At 39.3% G+C, this 20,379-nt stretch overlaps 1 protein-coding gene across 2 annotated transcripts in view; it reads left to right on the forward strand.

Annotated features, from left to right (window-relative positions):
- Window positions 1-12,124: 12,124 nt before the first annotated feature.
- The window catches only part of LOC118812234 (keratin, type I cytoskeletal 18-like), an 18,872-nt gene continuing 10,617 nt past the window's right edge, over window positions 12,125-20,379 (forward strand). For both annotated transcript variants that reach the window (XM_036577060.1, XM_036577069.1), the window contains exons 1-5: window positions 12,125-12,470; window positions 13,286-13,368; window positions 15,153-15,309; window positions 17,087-17,251; window positions 18,716-18,841. In XM_036577060.1, the coding sequence (XP_036432953.1) occupies window positions 12,216-12,470; window positions 13,286-13,368; window positions 15,153-15,309; window positions 17,087-17,251; window positions 18,716-18,841 (786 nt within the window). In that variant the 5' untranslated portion in view covers window positions 12,125-12,215. The remainder of the gene's footprint in view (window positions 12,471-13,285; window positions 13,369-15,152; window positions 15,310-17,086; window positions 17,252-18,715; window positions 18,842-20,379) is intronic.

Raw genomic sequence — 20,379 nt, forward strand, 5'->3', positions numbered from 1 at the left:
TTCCACTGCAGCAGTGGAGTTCAACTGGGCCGTGAGCTGGGAGACTTTTCCACTGCAGCAGTGGAGTTTTACTTCTGCAGCAGTTTTTTCTTCCTGCCAGCTGAGGAACGGTATGTGTGTGTGTGTGTGTGTGTGTGTGTGTGGGTGTGTGTGTGTGTGTGTGTGTGTGTGTGTGTGTGCGTGTGTGTGTGTGTGTGTGTGTGGGTGTGTGTGTGGGTGTGTTTTGTTTGCCGTTAATGTGTGCTTTAGTTGTAACTGTAAAGCATCATTGGGTTTGAGACAGGCACTACAAAAATTAAACTATTATTATAATTAAATGAACAATACAATATTATAAGATCACAGGCCTACCTGATTACATCATCGTTTTTATATTTAATCACTTAATAACATGAGTCATTACATAGTTACATACATAACAAATTATATTTGCATTTGATTTACATTTTGTATTGACACGATTCAACCAAGTTTGTTTTTATGTCAAATAATTCCAAGAATGTTAAGATTAGGATGTTTTCTCAAAAACAAAGCTGCACACACCACAGATAGTTTTCACATTAAAATAGAACTACAGAGCCACTTTTCAAGAGAGGACAAAAACGCGATTTCTGTTGCTTCAGTTTAGACACCAATCTTTTGAGTTTATTTACATCAGAAACCCAAATGAGATCATGTTCTCTGTTTGAATGCAGGGCAGTTAAGGATGGACAGATGCCCAGTTCTTTTTAAGGCTCTGTGGCTCCTGTTCTTTGCTACGCCTCTGGCAGAAAAACAACCACGCTCATCCTTCATGTTCTGTTCATCTTGCCTGTGTCTCTGTCCCCATTGCTGTATCATTCATCTGCACAGAACAGGCCAGTGGAGAACAGGTGCAGCATCAGAAGAGATCGCACTGAGGCATCAAAATAATCGTGTTTCACTGAAGTGCATTAACAGCAGGGCCTATTAATACGTCACCAGGCCCTGAGTTATCTCAGCCTGCGGTACAGAGGCTTTCTTCTTGTCCCAGCACTGTAAAATCATGCTGCTGGTGTTCACTGGATAAGAGTCACCTTCTTCTCCAGCTTTACGTACAGTACGTGTTCCATTTCAGAACCACTTTAACAGCCTCTATCTTACACTTCTTTGTATTTTACTGTTTTCCCAGAGGTCCACTTATGCTGCTTGTGTGAGTTTATGTCCCAAAAATGACCAGAATTTATTTTTATATTCTTTATCTCTTAGAGTTAAACAGGCTGTTTTTGTTACTATTCCTGACTGATATGTAGCATGTGTTGATATGTTGATATGTTTTGCACACGTATTTAAATGAACTCTGTTCTGATTGGTTGCCCTGTATTGTTTCTCATTCAAAAAGCAGTCCAGGGTGATACAATCCTCATAACTTCAGTGTGAGTGGGCGGGGCCAAACTGTTATAGGTTGAGTAGGTGTATATATGTAAATATATTGTTTTTTATGACATCTCAAAAACAATAACCTCGAAACACGATGTTTGTGCAGCTTAGGTTCTATTCATGGAAGACCATGTTTACATATTACATCAAACTTTTCAAACAGTGACGAGAATTCCCAGTTTTCCCCGCTGACCTGCACATGTTGGTGTTTTTCCTGGACACATTTGTCTCCATTTATGGAAGGCTTAACAATTAATCCTATGCCTTAAAGCTAAAATCATCAGTAATCAATTCATAATATTTATGTCTGCGTCCTTCAACCCCTTAAAATCTCAGGCTTATTACATACTAAGACTTACTATACAGTAACTACAGGGACTTCAGTGCAAACTGGCTGAGCTGTTCTTAGACTATAGAAGTGTGTAATAAAACTTTGGGCCTGTCAACAGGACTCGGCCATTTAAGGGGTAAACTGATTAAATCTGGCCCCAGAGTAGTTGGTGAGCATGCATGTCCATATTGGTCAGTAAAATAGATTAGCATGTGGAATTGGAGCTTTCTGTATGCTGCTACGTTTCTTATCACCATATGAAAGAAGCTCTATGCTGCCTTTATTGTTGGACGCACTACAATAGTTTTGAGTAAACACAATATGACAGGGGTCGGCAACCCAAATGTTAAGAACAGCCATTTTGTCCTTTCAACAAAAAAACAATCCACCTTGGGAGCCACAACATTTTACGTTTTATTTTACCATCTTGGCTGTAAATATGTATCAGTATGTGTTAAAGTGTTAGTATGTGCTAAAAATACAACATAAACAAAAACACAGACTTACTTTGCTCTGCTTTAAGCTTTAGCTCAGCTATAACCGCTTTTCTCACATCTCCGGCAGGAAACTTTTCCTGAAAAGTAAAACAGTTTCTTGTAAAAATGTCTTTCAACATTCAACTTTTTATGAGGCTGAAGTTGCGTCTCATTCTCCAGCTTCTTGTTCAAACTGCAGCAGTTACATTCTAGCACCTCAGGCACCATTTAAGGTGGAACGGGAAAATTCGAACAAGAAGCTGGCGAATGAGAAGCGACTTCAGCTGTGCAACTTTTTAGTGTTTGACAGTTTCTCATTGCAGATTAAATATATCAGAAAACAAGCTGGAGTGAATATAAACACCAATGCGTCTGTCAATTCGTCTCTAAATTATCGATGTTCATCTTAAATGTTTTTCTTTGCCGTATCGTTAGCTAACTAGCTAACCGTGCCTTAGCAGTTCTGCATTAACTCCAGAGTTTAAGACCATTTATTGTTAAACTGTGTTGAACGATCAGCAGAGCTTTATTTTACTGTAAAGGAGGATTATTTTATTTTTACCTACAAATCTGATTCTGCTGTGGAGCCACAACAGGGCAGTGAAAGAGCCGCATGCAGCTCCGGAGCCGCATGTTGCCGACCGCTGCAATATGAGCTGGTACGAACTTAATATTGATGTAGCTTCTTAAGGCTGACTGAAAAACGTGGGTATTTACACGGCTTTTTTAGTTTCTAAAATAATGTTTAAATGTGGTAGCTGTATTTGTTAGATATGTAAAAAATGTGATGTGAAAACAAAACAACAAAATGAAACTTGAAACTTAACAGATTTTCACTTTGTTTCTGCCACAAACTACCTTTTTGACTAAGAAATCACACATGAACATCACACAAATAAGAATATGTCAAGTTTTATTGGTACTCTGATGAAACACATCAGTAACAAGTGTTTCCGTAGCCACGGCAATTGGGTTCTCAATGTGTGCTTGCTCAGAAATGATGCATCCAACGATAAAGGCGGACCAACTGACCAACATGGACAGCTATGTTCTCCAACTACTCTGGGGGCAGATTTTATATGAGGGGATGGACACAAACAGGTCAATGGCTGAACTGATACAGGAGAACTCAAATCCGAACTGATCTCTGAGTTCTCCTGTATCAATCCAGCCATTAAAATGATTAATTATATAGCCATTTATGAGCCAAGATAGTTTGGGGAACACACAGGAATGTCCAGTGCATGGACTAGGATTTAGGATCTACTGTCCAACAAGCTGTAGGACTTCAGAATGGAGCGTTTTCTTTGTTTTAATAATATAAGTTTTATAGTGCTTATTTGAAACCAGGAGCAGCTGATATATGGCCACTAGTTTGGCCTCAAGTGTCATTAATTACATGAATGGACCAAAGAAATACGTTGTATGACAAGCAGTGGGATCTGTGTATAAATCAGATGAGTTTGTGGAATTGGCTTTGTGGTAGACACAGTCTTCCAGTCAAGAGTGAGAGCCAGAGCCATAGTCTGACAAACCTGGACAATTGGAAATGAGATTAAACTCTAATTCAGCAATGTTTTTGCCCAAAGCAGCACAGAGTCAGTTACAGAGATGGCAGAGTGACAGGCCTGAGGGCACAGATGGCCGTAGCAGGGTATAACTATAACTGCCTGATGCCTGAGACACTGTTTTCCGATAGTTTTGAGAAGTTTTACAAAGTTTTTGCCTATTTTTTTAATCCATTCAAGGCAGAGGGACTTGTGCAGTGCATTGTGAGGCAAATAGTCCTCCCAAAATTATTTTACTAGATTTATCACTATTTCCCCATCATCAACATTCCATGTAAAACTCAGAAGACTCGTGTAGGTTCACTGGTGGTTCTGGATAGTAAATAAAATGTCTATATTTGTGTTTTAGTCATGGTGACCGCTGGTTCCGATCACCACCACTGTAAAGAAATTACACCAACCAATTCTGAATGACTTGTTTACATCTCACCAATTTAATTATGCAGAAATGTATGCAGTAATTTCTTTTTAACTTTGAAAGCTTTTCCTTTCTATGAAAAAGCTAATTAAGAGGTCAGTAGTTATTTAGATTCATTTAGAAAGGCTTTTAGAACTCAAAACAAAAAGGCCATGAGTTCAATTATAAATGTATTACATTTCATGTAATACATTTCTGTGAGGGAGCTTTTAGAGGTATTAAATTCTGGTCGTTTGGTTCCTATGACCACCACTGTGTACAAGCATTTCATATCAACCCACTCTGAATGACTTATGATGTTTACTTCTTCAGTGTTGAATAATGCAAAGTCTTCATTTAATAACCAAATAATTTCTTTTGAGTTCTTTTTCTGTATAAATAAAAAACTGCAAGCAAATTGCAGTCAACAACTAACAATTGGGAAGTGACAGAGGAGTCAGCCAATCATGATTTGATTTATAATGGGATCAATTTTGTGAGGAAAAATGCCACTCTGGGCTTTCTGGAAGTTCTAGATACATTCTAGATCACTGACTGTGAAAACAAGCCTGAATGCTTGAAAGCCTGCTGGCCCTGATGGCATCCCTGGTCGAGTATGCTGTTTACATGACCATTTAAATAATAAGATAACTGCAGAAATCTGATTATGATTGGATTATTGAGTGCATGTAAACACAGACTAACTGTCAACACAATAGGAAAACAAAGCTTAAAGCCCAAAAATAAATACAACACAGTAAAAACTCTGGACAAAGCAAATCTTAATACTGTCTCTCCTAAAAAACATATCCATAACTGAGCACGCACATGAGAGCCTTACTCACTTAGACAGATGGTTCTTCAAGGGTTCTTGATTTAAGACTATGGTTCTATTTAGAATAATGAAGTCTATATAGAACCATTTCAAATGGTTCTTTGCTTGGTGAAATGGTTCTTCAGATTGATGAAGAATGTGTTGTATATAGTTACATATAACACAAAAAAGGGCTCTTCTATTGTTACAAGCTTCACATTGTAACAATACAAGAATCCTTTTTGGTTCTATATAGAACCCTTTTCAAATAAGTTCTATATAGAACCATCTACAGCACATTCTCCATGAGTCTGTAAACCATTTCACCATGCAAAGAACCATTTAAGCATGAAACGGTTCTAAATAGAACCTTTTTCTTCACTAAAGAACCCTTGGAGAACACTTTTTCAAGTGTGCGCTTCTGTTGTATTCTTACTGTTTTTCCACTGGACTAAAGAGCCCATCCGTCTCACTCCATACGTTCCACCCTTTAATATCTGGAATGCTTTGAGTCTTTATGATTTAGTCTTCAGCATATACATCTCTACACAGGAACCCGTCCGGCTGCAGACTCTGCACCTCTGAGATAAGCCGACTCCTGCTGAGCAGAACCAGACACTGGACCGGCACGCTGCAAAGACACAAGCTGTAGATTGATGCCGGAGGCGAGAGGCCTTTCCAAACACTCAGTCAGCCTGTATTTGTTTGATGGGATCAGTGCGTCTATAGCAGCTTGATAGAGTGCATTCCTGCTCTGCGCCCGCATCCGCTAGGACCAGTGAAGCGCAGCTCATGGTCCTCGATAAACTTCAGGTCTAATTGAAATTCTTTCCGTTTACCGTGCAGCTCCAGCTCCCGCTCAGTTTAAACAGTTTTGATCGAAAACAGGATTTTATCCTCGGGATTGGAAACTCAAAGTGTGTGGGAGCAGCTGAGCTCAAGCGTTCGTCAGTGTTTTGTCTTTATTGTATTATATTTTTAGTATTGTGCAAAAGTCTTAGGAATTGGAGAAACTGGCATGTTATGTAAATTTGTTCAAGAAACACTAACATTAGAATAAATACAAATAAACAGTCCATTGGGGTTGTTTTCTGTGTTAACCATTTCCAAATCTCTCCTTAAGGAAGTCTTTACAGTAACCATCCAATACCTAGTTCATCTAATCAGCTCTTCATTCCATTATATATATATATATATATATATATATATATATATATATATATATATACAAAGTATGCAAATAATCAGATGGACTACAGTCTGTAACTGTAGAACTACAAAGTGCTCCTATATGGTAAGTGAAGCTGATAAAATGGACAATAAGTGTGAGACACACTGTGAGACTTGACCCAAAGCCACTCCAGTGTTTTTTAGCTGTATGCTTTGGGTCATTGTTGTGCTAAAAGGTGAAGTGTTCCTGTCCTGACTGCATTCATCTGTCCCTCATTTCTTACCAGTCTACCCTGTCCCTGTTTCTTAGAAGCACCCCCATAGCATTATGCTGCCACCACCATGTTTCACTGTAGGAATGGTATTAGCCAGATGAGCTGCAGTGCTTGTTTTTTCACCAGACACAGAGTTTGCTGTTCTGCCCAAAGAGTTCCAATGCTCATCTCATCAGACCAGAGAATCTTTCTCCTCATATCAGAATCCTTCACATGCAAACTCCTTTTACTCAGAGGTGGCTTCCATCTTGCCACTCTGCCACGAAGGCCTGATTTATGGAGAGCTGCAGAGATGGTTGTCCATCCAACACGTTCTTCCATCTCTGCACAGGACTTTTGGAGCTCTTTTAGAGTGACTGTTGTGTTCTATCTTACCACCCTAACCAAGGCCTTTCTTGCCTGGATGCCCAGTATGTCCACTCTAGGCAGGTTCAAGATCATGTGCCAAGCTTCTTCCATTTCAGAATACTGAGGCCTCTGTGGTCCTGGAAGCACTCAAAGCCTTAGATTTTATTTGTTATCCTTGTCCTGATCTATGCTTTGCCACAAGTTTATCACAGAGATCCACAGACAGTTCCTTGGACTTTATGGCTTGGTTTTTGTCCTGACAATGCAGTGTATATCAAGGGCCCTTATAGGTCCAGGTGTGTGTATTTGTGAACCATGACCAATGTATATAACTGGCCACTACCAAAACAATCATAACACTATCAAAACTTTGCCAAATGTTTTAGTAGTGACAGCTTCTGTACTGACAATTTTAATTTTGAGCAGAAAAATGCTAGACAGTAACACACAGCAAATACAGCTTTGAGCAACTTTACACACATAAAATGAGAATTTTTTCACATAGTTTTCACTGTGGGAGCACAATTTGACCTAATAGACCATTCCATTCTATTAGACATTCTATTAGACAGGCTTGAAAAACTAGTAGGAGGCTTGAAACAGGCTTGTTTCAAGCCTGAAAAACTAGTAGGAGTGACAGGTAAAGCTCTTTTGTGGTTCAAATCTTACCTTAGTGATTGCTATGAGTTTGTTAATGCAGATGGTGAACGATCAGCTCTCACAAGAGTAAAGTACGGTGTTCCACAGGGCTCTGTCTTAGGACCCATATTATTTACCTTATATATGCTACCACTAGGTACCATCATTAGAAAACATGGCATCAGTTTCCACTGCTACGCCAATGATACACTATTGTATATTTCAGCTGCACAGGCCAGTGTCCATATGATCTGTATACTGTATGTCCATATGATGTCTATATCCTATATTATACACGAAGCAAGATATAATAACCAGATTGACATACAGTACAGCCTGTGCAAAAGTTACAGCATGTTTTCTATTTTAATATTTTTTTTTTTTCAATGTGTTACATAAAGGGGCTTGTTTGAGTGCTCAATGGTTACTATTTATTTTATTTATTGATTTTTCATAGCACCTGTACCAGTTCTAGTAGCTTATTTATTGATATTTTTCTGTTCATACATTTGCTTTTATTACTAATCCTCTTATTTACATGTACAGTATCTTTAAATGATCCATCAATATATGAAGGAATCAGAGGGAAAAATATGCCTTTGTTCAACGTGGTAAACTGGTGTCCTAAACTGGTTGCTGCAGGGAGTTATCACCAGTAGCAGTGAAGCTCTAATGCCGGTATGATGGCAATGTCACCACTAGGAGGCAGTAGAATGCCATTTTGACATCATCAGGGTGCAAAATAACTTGCCAAACACAACAGACACACTGGAACTGCTTACTGTCAATAGCAAATATGAAATAATTCATGCCGTTGACTGATGATAAAATTTACATTAATGGACAGTAGATTTGTATGTTAGACATGAAAATACAACCTAAACTAGACAAAACTAGACTAAAATTTCACTGCAGATTTTGCTGTGGTGGTTGTGGTCTTTGTAGGGAGAAGTGATTAGAGAGTAATAAGTGCAGAGTAAGGAGAATGGAGCAGTAATGGTTGGGTTGCAAGTGGACAGGGGTATGTAGGATGTAGTGGGCAGAGGTGAGTAGGGAGTAAGGAGGAGTAAACAGGGAGTAGAGAGTAAAGATTAGGAGTGACAGAGAGTGGGTAGTGTGAGTGTGAACATTTTCAGTAAAAAGATGAAAGTAAACTAGGGAGCAGGAGTAGGAAATGAGTGGAGAGTAGTGAGTAAGGAATGGTATGTAGGAAGTAGGAGGTAGTGATGAGCAAGTAGTGGGTACTGAGTACAGAGTAGTGATTAAGGACTAGTAGGATGGATGTAGAAAGTAGGGAGTAATAAATAGAGAGTATTGAGTAATACAAAAAAACAGGGTAATGATTAAGTAGTGAGTGAGTAGTAAGTAGGGATTAGTAAGTAGAGTGTAATTAGTAGAGAGTAGTGAATAGGAAGTATTGAGTAATAAATACAGAGTAATGATTAAGGAGTATTAAGTAGGGATTATTAAGTAGAGTACAATGAGTGGGAAGTAGTAAATAGGGAGTATTGAGTAATAAATACAGAGTAATGACTAAGTAATAAGTGAGTAATAATAGGGAGTGTTGAGTAATAAATACAGAGTAATGACTAAGTAATAAGTGAGTAATAATAGCGAGTATTGAGTAATAAATACAGAGCAATGAATAAGTAATAAGCGAGTCGTAAGTAGAGATTAGTAAGTAGTAAGTGAACAGTAAGTAGGGATTAGTAAGTGGTAAGTGAGTAGTAAATAGGGATTAGTAAATACAGTGCAGAGAGTAGGGAGTAATAAATAGGGAGTATTGAGTAATAAATAAGGAGTAATGATTAAGTAGTGGTAAGTAGTAGTGAGTAGTAAGTAGAGATTTGAAAGTAGTGTGCAATGAGTAGGAAGTAATAAATAAGGAGTATTGAGTAATAAATAAAGAGTAATGACTAAGTAATAAGTGAGTAGTAAGTAGGGATTAGTAAGTAGAGTACAATGAGTAGGAAGTAATAAATAGGGAGTATTGAGTAATAAATACAGAGTAATGATTAAGTAATAAGTGAGTAGTATGTAGAGATTAGTAAGTAGTAAGTGAACAGTAAGCAGGGGGTAGTAAGTGGTAAGTGAGTAGTAAATAAGGATTAGTAAGTAGAGTGCAGTGAGTAGGGAGTAGTGAATAGGGATGATTAAGTAATAAAGAAAGAGTAACGATTAAGGAGTAAGTCAGTAGTAAGTAGAGATTAGTAACTAAGTAGTAAGTGAGTAGTAAGTAGGGATTAGTAAGTAGAGCATGATGAGTAGGGGCAGTGAATAGGGAGTATTTAGTAATAAGTACAGAGTAAGGATAAGTAGTAATTAAGGAGTAGTAAGTAGGGAGTAGTAAGTAGTTAGTAGTAAGTACAGATTACTGATTAAAGAGCGGTGAGAAAGAAATAGTTAGTACTGATGAGTACAGAGTAGGAAGTGGTGAGTAATAATTGCTAGTGAGTAGTGACCCCAAATCAGATCAGTTCAAAGTTTATTTATATAACGCTTCTTACAACAGGAGTTGTCAGAAAGCAGCTTTACAGAAAAATCCGGGTCTGAGCCCCCATGAGCGTCGCCAATAGCGACAGCGGCAAGGAAAACTCCCTAAGAGCAAGAAGAAAAAAACCTTGAGAGGAACCAAGACTCAAAAGGGGAACCCATCCTCCTCTGGTCCACACCGGATGACGAACAATAACCCTACTCTTTGACACAGAATAACACAATAAACACACATAAACAACTTAAACTAACATCAAACAATACTAAACAGCACAGTAAGTCTCTTTGTCGGAGGCACATGCCATGAGTCTTTGCTTGTGGCCATTTGCATAGCCACACCTCCAGAGTCTCTCAGAGCCAGTGCCAGCCAGCAGGGGGTACAATACTGAGTAGTAAGTAGCAAGTAGAGAGTAGTGAGTAGGAAGTAGTGAATAGGGAGTATTGAGAAGCAATTAGGTATTAAGTAACTAAGTAAATTATAAAGCAGAGACTATACAAAGTTCACTCAAAAAAGGTACTAAACTGTCACTGGGGCAGTTCTCTCAAGGGTACATCTCCGTACCTTTAGTCAGGGAACATAACTGTACCATAATCCACTGAAATGATATGTTCTAAGCTGTACTGACTCCACACACCCCGTCTCGTCTCCAGGCTTTTATTTTACTGTTTTGTTTTAAAACATTCGGTTATGAAAAGGAACAAATACGAACTTTTCACCTGGAAAAACTTATTTAAGGTTCACAATCAGACCAGTAGAGGGTAGTATCTAGGGAGTAGCGAATATGGAGTAGTGAGTGGTGCACCGCAAAAAATAATATCTTGTCAAGTGAAATTATCTTATTCTAGTCAATACATCTAATATTTCTTATTTTGAGATGGTTGTGCACTTATTATAAGATTGTCTACCTTATTCCTAGACATTTTTTTACCTGTTTTAAGTAATTTTATTAAGTGAAATGATCTCACTATATTGTCAGATAATTTAGCTGGTTTCAAGCACATTTCTTAAAATGAGCACAATTACACTGATCAGGCTAACATTATGACCACCTCCTTGTTTCTACACTCATTGTCCATTTTATCAGCTCCACTTACTATATAGGTGCACTTTGTAGTTCTACAGTTACAGACTGTAGTCCATCTGTTTCTCTACATACTTTGTTAGCCCCCTTTTACCCTGTTCTTCAGTGGTCAGGACCCCCATGGACCCTCACAGAGCAGGTACTATTTGGGTGGTGGATCATTCTCATCACTGCAGTAACACTGATGTGGTGGTGGTGTGTTAGTGTGTGTTGTGCTGGTCTGAGTGGATCAGACACAGCAGTGCTGCTGGAGTTTTTAAACACTGTATCCACTTACTGTCCACTCTATTAGACACTCCTACCTTGTCGGTCCACCTTGTAGATGTAAAGTCAGAGACGATAGCTCATCTGCTGCTGCACAGTTTGTGTTGGTCATCCTCTAGTCCTTCATCAGTGGTCACAGGACGCTGCCCACAGGACGCTGTTGGCTGGATATTTTTGGTTGGTGGACTATTCTCAGTCCAGCAGTGACACTGAGGTGTTTAAAAACTCCAGCAGCACTGCTGTGTCTGATCCACTCAGACCAGCACAACACACACTAACACACCACCACCACCACATCAGTGTTACTGCAGTGCTGAGAATGATCCACCACCCAAATAGTACCTGCTCTGTGAAGGTCCATGGGGGTCCTGACCACTGAAGAACAGGGTAAAAGGGGGCTAACAAAGTATCAGAGAAACAGATGGACTACAGTCTGTAACTGTAGAACTACAAAGTGCACCTATATAGTAAGTGGAGCTGATAAAATGGACAATGAGCGTAGAAACAAGGTGTATCTGCCAATAAAGTGAGATAGTTCTGCTTGGTAAAATTACTTAAAACAGGTAAAAATGTTTGGAAATAAGATAGTCTTAAAATAAGCTTACAACACTCTCACCAGGAGAAATACTGGATACATCGACTAGATTTAAGATAATTTTACTTGACAAGATACTATTTTCTGCAGTGTAGTGTTTAAAGAGAAAGGAATAGTGATCAGGGAGTCTCAAACCAAGTAGTGAGTACAGTGTAGGGAATAGGGAGTAGGGCATAGCCACAGTCACATCTGAACTGAATGCACCACAACTCACCACATTCAGTCCAGTAGGCTGGCTTGAGACACGCCCTATAAAAAGCCCTGCACACACCCCCTCCTCACTTGCGCAGGTAGGCAGGAGGAACCTGCAGCTCGCTCCGTCTCTCCTTCAGTCTCTCACTGCTCTGTGTGTGTGTCTGTGCATCATGTCACTCGGTTTCAACTCCTTCGCCAGCTTGAGCATGCCCAGCTCCTCGCGAGTGTCCGTCACTGCGGCGGACAGCAGGGAGAGCATGAGGGGGCTGAACACGCGCCTGGCCGATTACCTGGCCCAGGTGAGAACTCTGCAGGAGGCCAACAGCAAACTGGAGGCGCAGATCAGAGAGAGAGTGAGCAGCAGGGGCTCGGAGGAGAGAGACTGGACACAGTACGACAAAACCATAGCACACCTGAGGGGACAGGTCAGCGCTTATATTTCATTATTATTCGTTCTTCATTAGAATTAATTGGTTATAATTATTGTTATTGTTGTGGTTATTTATTTTCATACTTTAAGCATTCTTATAATATTCTTGATGACTTTAGTTGTCTTTCCTTTTGCTCACGGTGAGCAGCACTAACAGCAATATGAGCTAAAACAGTTTGGAGGTTACATACAGTTAAATATCCTCCTGATGCACTAAATGAAATCAGATCTGAGGATCAGGATCTAATATAACAGATCCTCCGCTGTGCTCTGCTGTCGCACAGTCGAATCTGAAGTTATATCCCTTATTCATTTTATTCAAACCCTCTGAGAAAGTCTTTTTTCCTGGGGCTATGAGTTCATGAACTGAATGTGAAACCCAACATGGCCTTTTTTTACCTGCATTTTGGTTAGAATGACCAAGCAGGGACTCTAGATGTGCTCGACCACACCTAAAAAGACCTCATGCAAATGTATCGTGGGCAGTCTCCGCTTTACATACTAGTACACTGTCAGAAAATGGGATACTGTCCAGCTGAAGTTTAAGCAATGTAAAAGTACCCTCAAGGGTACAACAGTGTCTTTTAGGATCAATACTGAACCTTTATTGGGTTTTTAAGGTATCATTTCTCTTGAAAAAAGCATGTATTTGTACCTTTTCATAACTTTTTATGTAGAAAAATCAAATAAAAAAGCATGGAGTCGATAAAGGGTGCATGCAGTCACTATAACAATATGACTATGACAGAATATGGTACTATTATATTCCCTAATTAAAGGCATTTTTATTTTTTATTGCCCGCTGCCCAGCTGAGAGAGCTGAACATGGACAATGCCCGACTCATGCTACAGATCGATAATGCCAGACTGGCTGCTGACGACTTCAAAGTCAAGTAAGACGTTTTATTTTTAATCAATGTGAGATTTTAGTGAGTAAAACAGATGTAAAACAACTGTGATTGCGAGATCGAGGCTTTCAGTTTGGACCATACATGTCAAAAATGAGAAAAAAACAACTCGGTAATGCTCATTTCTGCTAGCGCACTTGTGACATTGTAGTAGTATGTTAGTGCTAAGCTAACATTTTTGGCCATTCTAGATTAAATACGTTCACTCGAAGCTTGTAAAAGTCATTCCATGTGTTTTATTTAAAGCTGGTAACAGATATTATCATGTATGTGAGCCTGTATGTATCAGTTTTACAGTGACTCTTTCAGTAAAGAGATCTGACACAGAGCTGCCGCCTCTGTTTAACATTCCTAACAACTAACCGGAACCCGCTTAGACTATGGCTTGTGTTCACAGGCAGGGATGTATTTAGAACTTCCAGAAGCCATAGAATGGCCTTTTCTCTCACAAAATTGGTCCCATTGTAAATCGAAACATGATTGGCTGATGCCTTTGTCACTTCGTAATTGTGGTGGAGGTTAATCTAATGTGTAAAGCCTTTAATTCAGCTCTTGAAGTCCTAACCAATGGGAGAGATTGCTTTGCTGTATCTACCAGAGTCAGTTTATGAGGAGTCTGGCCTCTTCCCATTACCCTGTTTATCAAAACAAGACTGCAAAACAGCAGAGGGCGCCCGCGAGCGAGTCTTCAATGATGGGGGTGAATGGAGCTAAAAACAAAAAAAAAAAAGTTAGAATAGTTTCTAATCCCTCGCCCAGAACTTTTCTTTAATTGTAGAAAGTAGAAGGATGTATTTCACTAAAAAAAACAAAGAAATCTCACCTGCATGTTTCCTTTTTTCTACAGTAAACAGGTTTTGGGCAGCAGGGCGCTAACATTACTGCTCCTGAGTGCTGATTGGTTGGCGAGCGGAGCAGCTCATTGGCTGTTCGCGCTCACTGACGTCACGAACATACATGAGGCGCCGTTTTAAACTCCTATAACTCGAGTTTAAAACCTCTTAAAAATATAACAGCAGTGTTAAAATGTTTTATGCTGTTGTATGTTGAGGAAATGAATGTATTATTTTATAATAAAAATGTTAAAGCATTTATAAACTATGATTTTGCTCAAATGCTCCATCTTAACCCATTCATTTTGGACTCACTTGAGAGCGCCCTCTAGTGTTTGAGAAACCTGAAAGACATTATAGATTGGTAATTCTCCTCTCTACAAGTTCTCTGTATCTACCTAAACACCTCAGGGAAAAAATCTGATTGGATTATTTTCTGTGGGTTTTTTTTCAAGAATTTAACCCCTTTGTTTCCAACTAAAATTTCATGAAATAGGAGCTTTAGAATAGGAGTTTGAATACAACTTTTCTATACAAGTTTTATGATTATATTAAACAAACCTCGACCAAAATTACAGTATTTTTCATTTTGCAGAAATAGGAGGCTTTAAATGCTCCCCACTGGAAAAATCTTATCTAAGTTCTTTTGTTTTTAAGAACAGCTGAGTCATATCTGTAATATCTGTTTCTACATTTGGCCACATGAACAGAAGGCGTTTTGTTGAGACAGAGATTAGTCCCAGATGTACTAAAAGGAGATTTTAAATTGCGGACCCACACAGACAGTGTAATTTAGGCCAGGCCTAGATTCAATCTGTCTGGAAAGGCCTGTAATTACACCTACCTACCATGCTACCTGTCCCTTGCGCAAATATAGTGTTGGATACACATGGATTATTGGGGAAGTGAAGCGTGTGTTGATTTTACTGTGGGAAGGTTTGAGGCAGAGCATGCCATGCGGCAGGGTGTGGACCAGGACGTTGCGAACCTCCGAAAGATGATCGACGACACGCACATGAGTCGCATGCAGCTGGAGAGTGAGATCGAGTCTCTGAAAGAGGAGCTGATCTTCCTTAATAAAAATCACGAAGAGGTACTACATAAAAACCTCAATGATTCACCCAAACTGGCATTAAAGGGCAAAAAGGTAGTACTTTAAATGCCAGAAGGATGTACAGCACTCAGGACAGCAATTATTGAAACATGAAAAATGTAACCATTACTGCAGCTGTTGTAAACATGCTTACTAATGTAGGGTGACCATATTTTGGTTTTTCAAAAAAGAGGACACTAGGGGCAGGAGGGCGGCACGGGACAGACTGTAAAAAACAAATGTCAGCATGTAAGCAAAGCCAATCAAAGAGATTTTGGGCAATTCATCCAAATTCTGTCTGAATGCAATTTTTGGATCACAAAAAGAGGAAATGTTCTGAAAAAAAGAGGATGTATAGTCACCCTGTATGGTGCAACAGTAATCCCTAGAGCCATGGTCAGCAACATGCGGCTCTTTTACTGCCCTGTTGTGGCTCCACAGCAGAATCAGATTTGTAGGTAAAAATAAAATAATCCTCCTTTACAGTAAAATAAAGCTCTGCTGATCGTTCAACACAGTTTAACAATAAATGGTCTTAAACTCTGGAGTTAATGTAGAACTGCTAATTCACCCTTTAACCCTGAAGGTTGGCACGCTGACTGCTGGTCACCATAGCAACACAGACAACAGTCTCACCTAGTTAGTAGCTAACGAAACGGCAAAGAGAAAGATTTAAGATGAACATCAGTAATTTGGAGACTAATGGACTTATTTGTATTTATAATCACTCCAGCTGGTTTCCAGATATGTTTAATCTGCAACGAGAAACTGTGAAACACTCGTGTGGCTGAAGTCAGTTTCTCATTCGCCAGCTGCTTGTTCGAATTTTCCCGTTCCAAGTTAAATGTACGCAATTACATTTAAGGTGGAACAGGAAAATTAGAAACAAGAGGCTGAAGAATGAGAAGCCACTTCAGCCTCTTAAAATGTCAAACGTTGAGAGACGTTTTACAAGAAACTGTTCCACTTTTGCAAAAAAGTTTCCTGTCAGAGAGGTGAGAAAAGCAGCTATAACTGAGCTAAAACTTAAAGCAGAGCAAAGTAAGTCTGTGATTTACTAAAATTGCCCATTTAGTTACGACTTTGTTCAATGACTGAGGTAAGAGTTACACTAATGTTAGCTTGGTTGCACTTAATAGCTCAGGGGCTCGGCTAGCAGTCAGAATTGGTTGACCACAGGGATTCCAAATGGTTGTATGACAAGACAAGGTAGTGAAGGAGTGAGTCAGTGGACAATGAGTGGAATAACAAAGTAGGTGTTTCTAATAAAGTGGCCAGTGAGTGAAAAAACAAGGTAGGTGTTTCTAATAAAGTGGCCAGTGAGTGGAAAAGCAAGGTAGGTGTTTCTAATAAAGTGGCCAGTGAGTGGAAAAACAAGGTAGATGTTTCTAATAAAGTGGCCAGTGAGTGGAAAACCAAGGTAGGTGTTTCTAATAAAGTGGCCAGTGAGTGGAAAACCAAGGTAGGTGTTTCTAATAAAGTGGCCAGTGAGTGGAAAAACAAGGTAGGTGTTTCTAATAAAGTGGCCAGGTAGTGGAAGAACAAGGTAGAGAGTTTTTATGAAATGGGTCGTGAGTGAATGTCATTTATTTTTTAATTTAATATTGTTTGCAGTAGCTTTAATTCCATTCTGATCCTGTGTAGCTTTAGATTTCTGTTGAATGTTTACACACAAGCCATTGTCTATTGACTACAATTAGCATGCTTGCTTTGCATGAGTCATACAGTTATTACAGAGAGAAGCACCTGCTCCATAACCTCGTGTCTCTTCAATAAGGACGTGGCTAACCTGAAAGGCCAGATCAGAGGCTCCAGTGTGGATGTGCAGATGGAGGCGAGGAGAGGAGATGACCTCAGCGAGACAATCGACAAAATCCGCCAACAGTATGAAAAGGCTATGCAAAAGAGCCGCGAGGAGTCCGAGGCCTGGTACCAAGCCAAGGTTAGAAAAGCCATCAAATGTTTTATATCACCACTTCAGGACACTCCATCTGTCTGTTTCTAGAGCTTTGTGATAAATTAAAAACCCCTTACATCTCAGGCTTATTACATACTGAGGCTTATTATTAAGTAGCTACAGGGACTTAAGTGTAGCTAAGCTATTCTTATGTAACAGAAGTGTGTACTAAAATTTTAGGCCCACCAACTGGCCTTGGCCAATTAAGGGGTTAATGATGTTTTAGGGATTTTTCATATGAAGTTTGTTATTTTGGAGAGGTTTGTGACAAAATAATGAATGGTACACAATATAAACTTCATATAACACCTGGTTTGAGTTTTTCAGAATAAAGAAGAGTGGACTAATGTTTTATGGGGGGGGGGTTAAAGGTGGATTTTACTAGTAAGTGTTTTGCAAGACCACCAACATAATAGCTAAAGACTTTAAAGGGGCGATATTGTGGAGAAGCAAACTGCCCTAAAAAAAATTCAATAAAAGTTTAAATTTCAAAATGTACCATTTACTCCCAAGTTTACACGGTTCAATTATTTAAAAAAATATTATTTTAATTATTAAAAAAAAGTTTGTTTTAAATTTGTCACAGTTGGGATGTCACAACCATGAACACATGAACATATGACCACCTATTTAGCCTACATTTAGCCTAGTCAACCTACTGCATTAAGCCCCTGCCTTTCAGCCTATAACAGGTTAGCCCCGCCCAATCAGCCTACAGCAGTTTAGCCCCACCCTTTCAGCCTATAACAGGTTAGCCCCGCCCAATCAGCCTACAGCAGTTTAGCCCCACCCTTGCAGCCTACAACAGCTTAGCCCCGCCCATTCTCCCTAAAGATGATTAGCCCTGCCCATCCATCCTAAAGCAGATTGGCCCCGCCCATCCATCCTAAAGCAGATTAGCCCCGCCCATCCAGCCTACAGCAGTTTAGCCCCACCTATTCAGCCTACAGCAGTTTAGCTGGTCCATTTCCATTGAAGCGATGTGGAGTGTTGTTCCTGCAGACAGTCTGTAGTAGAGTTATTGGAGTAGAGGATGTAGGAAAAAGATGAAACGGTGTGCCGTTCATGGCTGTCAGGAAGCAAACTGATCACTGTACACACCCACACATCCAAAAAGAGAGGCTGAGGTTTATTTTTTCCTGTATCCCTGAAGATTTCAGTCCCAACATCACAGTCTGTTCCACATTACAGTGTGTAGTGCATTATGATCGAGTGCAGGACTGCCAATCCGAACAGAGCTCATTTACATAGGTCAGTCTTAAAGGCTGAATGGATAAAGAGAGGTTGGAAATAGTCATGTTACAATTAAATTTACTATAAGCACACAAACATCACATCACATCACATCCTTCAATCATAATTAAATGTTTTATTTACCCTACAGGTCTGTTTTGTCACATCTTATAATTGGTTCCTCATATTTCTGGCTGTATTTCTCCTCTCTAACAGTTTGACAGCATGACGGCTGAGGCGAGCAAAAGCACAGAGACGATCCAGCAGGGGAAGAGCGAGGTGAACGACCTGCGCAGGCAGAAACAGATGCTGGAGATCGACCTCCAGGCCCTGCGGAGCATGGTAAACTACCCACATTAAACCCGAACCCCACAGCCATGCACACACCCACACACTGCCGTCACGCCCTTACCTAACCGCAATGAAGCCTCTGTTTACCTGAGAGAACACACTGTGCCCCGCCCACCTGCAGTTACACACCTGTTCAGCTCTTGTTCACCCTCCAGAAACCAAAAACACTGTGATAAAATTAGCACATGCCTTGTGTTGAATGTCTCTATACAAAATAACAAAAATAGGTTTAATTTTCAAGATACTGATTGGATTATTTGGAAATTATATATCGTCTCTGTGGGAACAAAACTTAGTCCTGTCCTTTTTTATTGATTCACATTTTTAAGCATGCCAGCTATTGGTCCATTGGTCATTAATTTAGCACCCAATGTAAAGGGCTTTACATTGGGTGCTAAATTCATGTCCAGTGGACCAATAGTCCAAAGTTACAGCAGTTGTATGCAAAAGTTTTGGCTCCCCTGGTCAAATTCCATGTTTTGTTGATTCAATATCACACAGAGAACAGACTTTAATACACAGCTACTAATTACTTGCTGAATGTAACATATTGAGAAAAAAAAACTTAAAATAAGGCCTGTGCAAAAGTTATGGCACAGCCTGTAGAGGATGTGTTAACTTAGAAAACTTTGGCATCTTTTTACGTTCACTTACACTGAACTTTCTCCCTTTTTGGAGCTTTTCTTCTGACAAAGATGACGTACAGTATACAGTGTATGTTACTGATTTCTTCACTAATTTAAGATCAAAATACAGTAAAAAGCTTGTAAACCTAAATAATGCTAACTTAGAATAATTCCAGATTTCCCTCACTTCATTTTCTCCATTTTCATAAAACATATGTAAGTTTGCTGATGAAAACTTTTAGGATCACGTTGACATAAAGGCACTATTTGACCAGCGGTAATCTGATTAGCCTGGTCTGCTCTTTATTTGACGAGAGGACACCCTGAGGTCACGTTACTGTGCTGTTTATAAACCAGTGGGACCTGCACAACAGGTTTAAGACCAGAGGTGTTCAGACCATTTTCAGAGAGGGTCCACAGAATTTCCACTAGTTTAAAAAAGTGCTGTAGTGTTAATTAGAATAGCAATTACAGTCTTTTTTAAGCAAATACAAGCGATTAATGTTGGATTTTATATTTCTATACATTAGAGTTTAACCAAACAAGACCAAATTAGTCATTTAAAAGCAAGATTTTGGATAAACATTTTGCAAAATGGCCTAATAATATTTCTTATTTAAAGCAGAGGCTCAAATAACTCAAATTGTGAAAAAGTGACAAATTTTAATTTGACTTCAGCAGCAAAATTATATACAGGTTTAACATTTTCAATTTAAATGATTGTGTAGAGTTTCATGGCATATGTTACCCACTTAAAGGGAAACTCCTCCAATTTGTCAAATTTCTACTTAATTCAATGGTTCAGATGTAAACAGAGAGATTCAGAGTGGTTTGGTGTGAAGTGGTTCAGATGTCTTTACAGTGGTGGTAACCAGGGGTCGCCATGACTACAACACAAATATA

Source organism: Colossoma macropomum, unplaced genomic scaffold, assembly GCF_904425465.1.
Source record: "Colossoma macropomum unplaced genomic scaffold, Colossoma_macropomum, whole genome shotgun sequence".
NCBI lineage: Eukaryota > Metazoa > Chordata > Actinopteri > Characiformes > Serrasalmidae > Colossoma > Colossoma macropomum.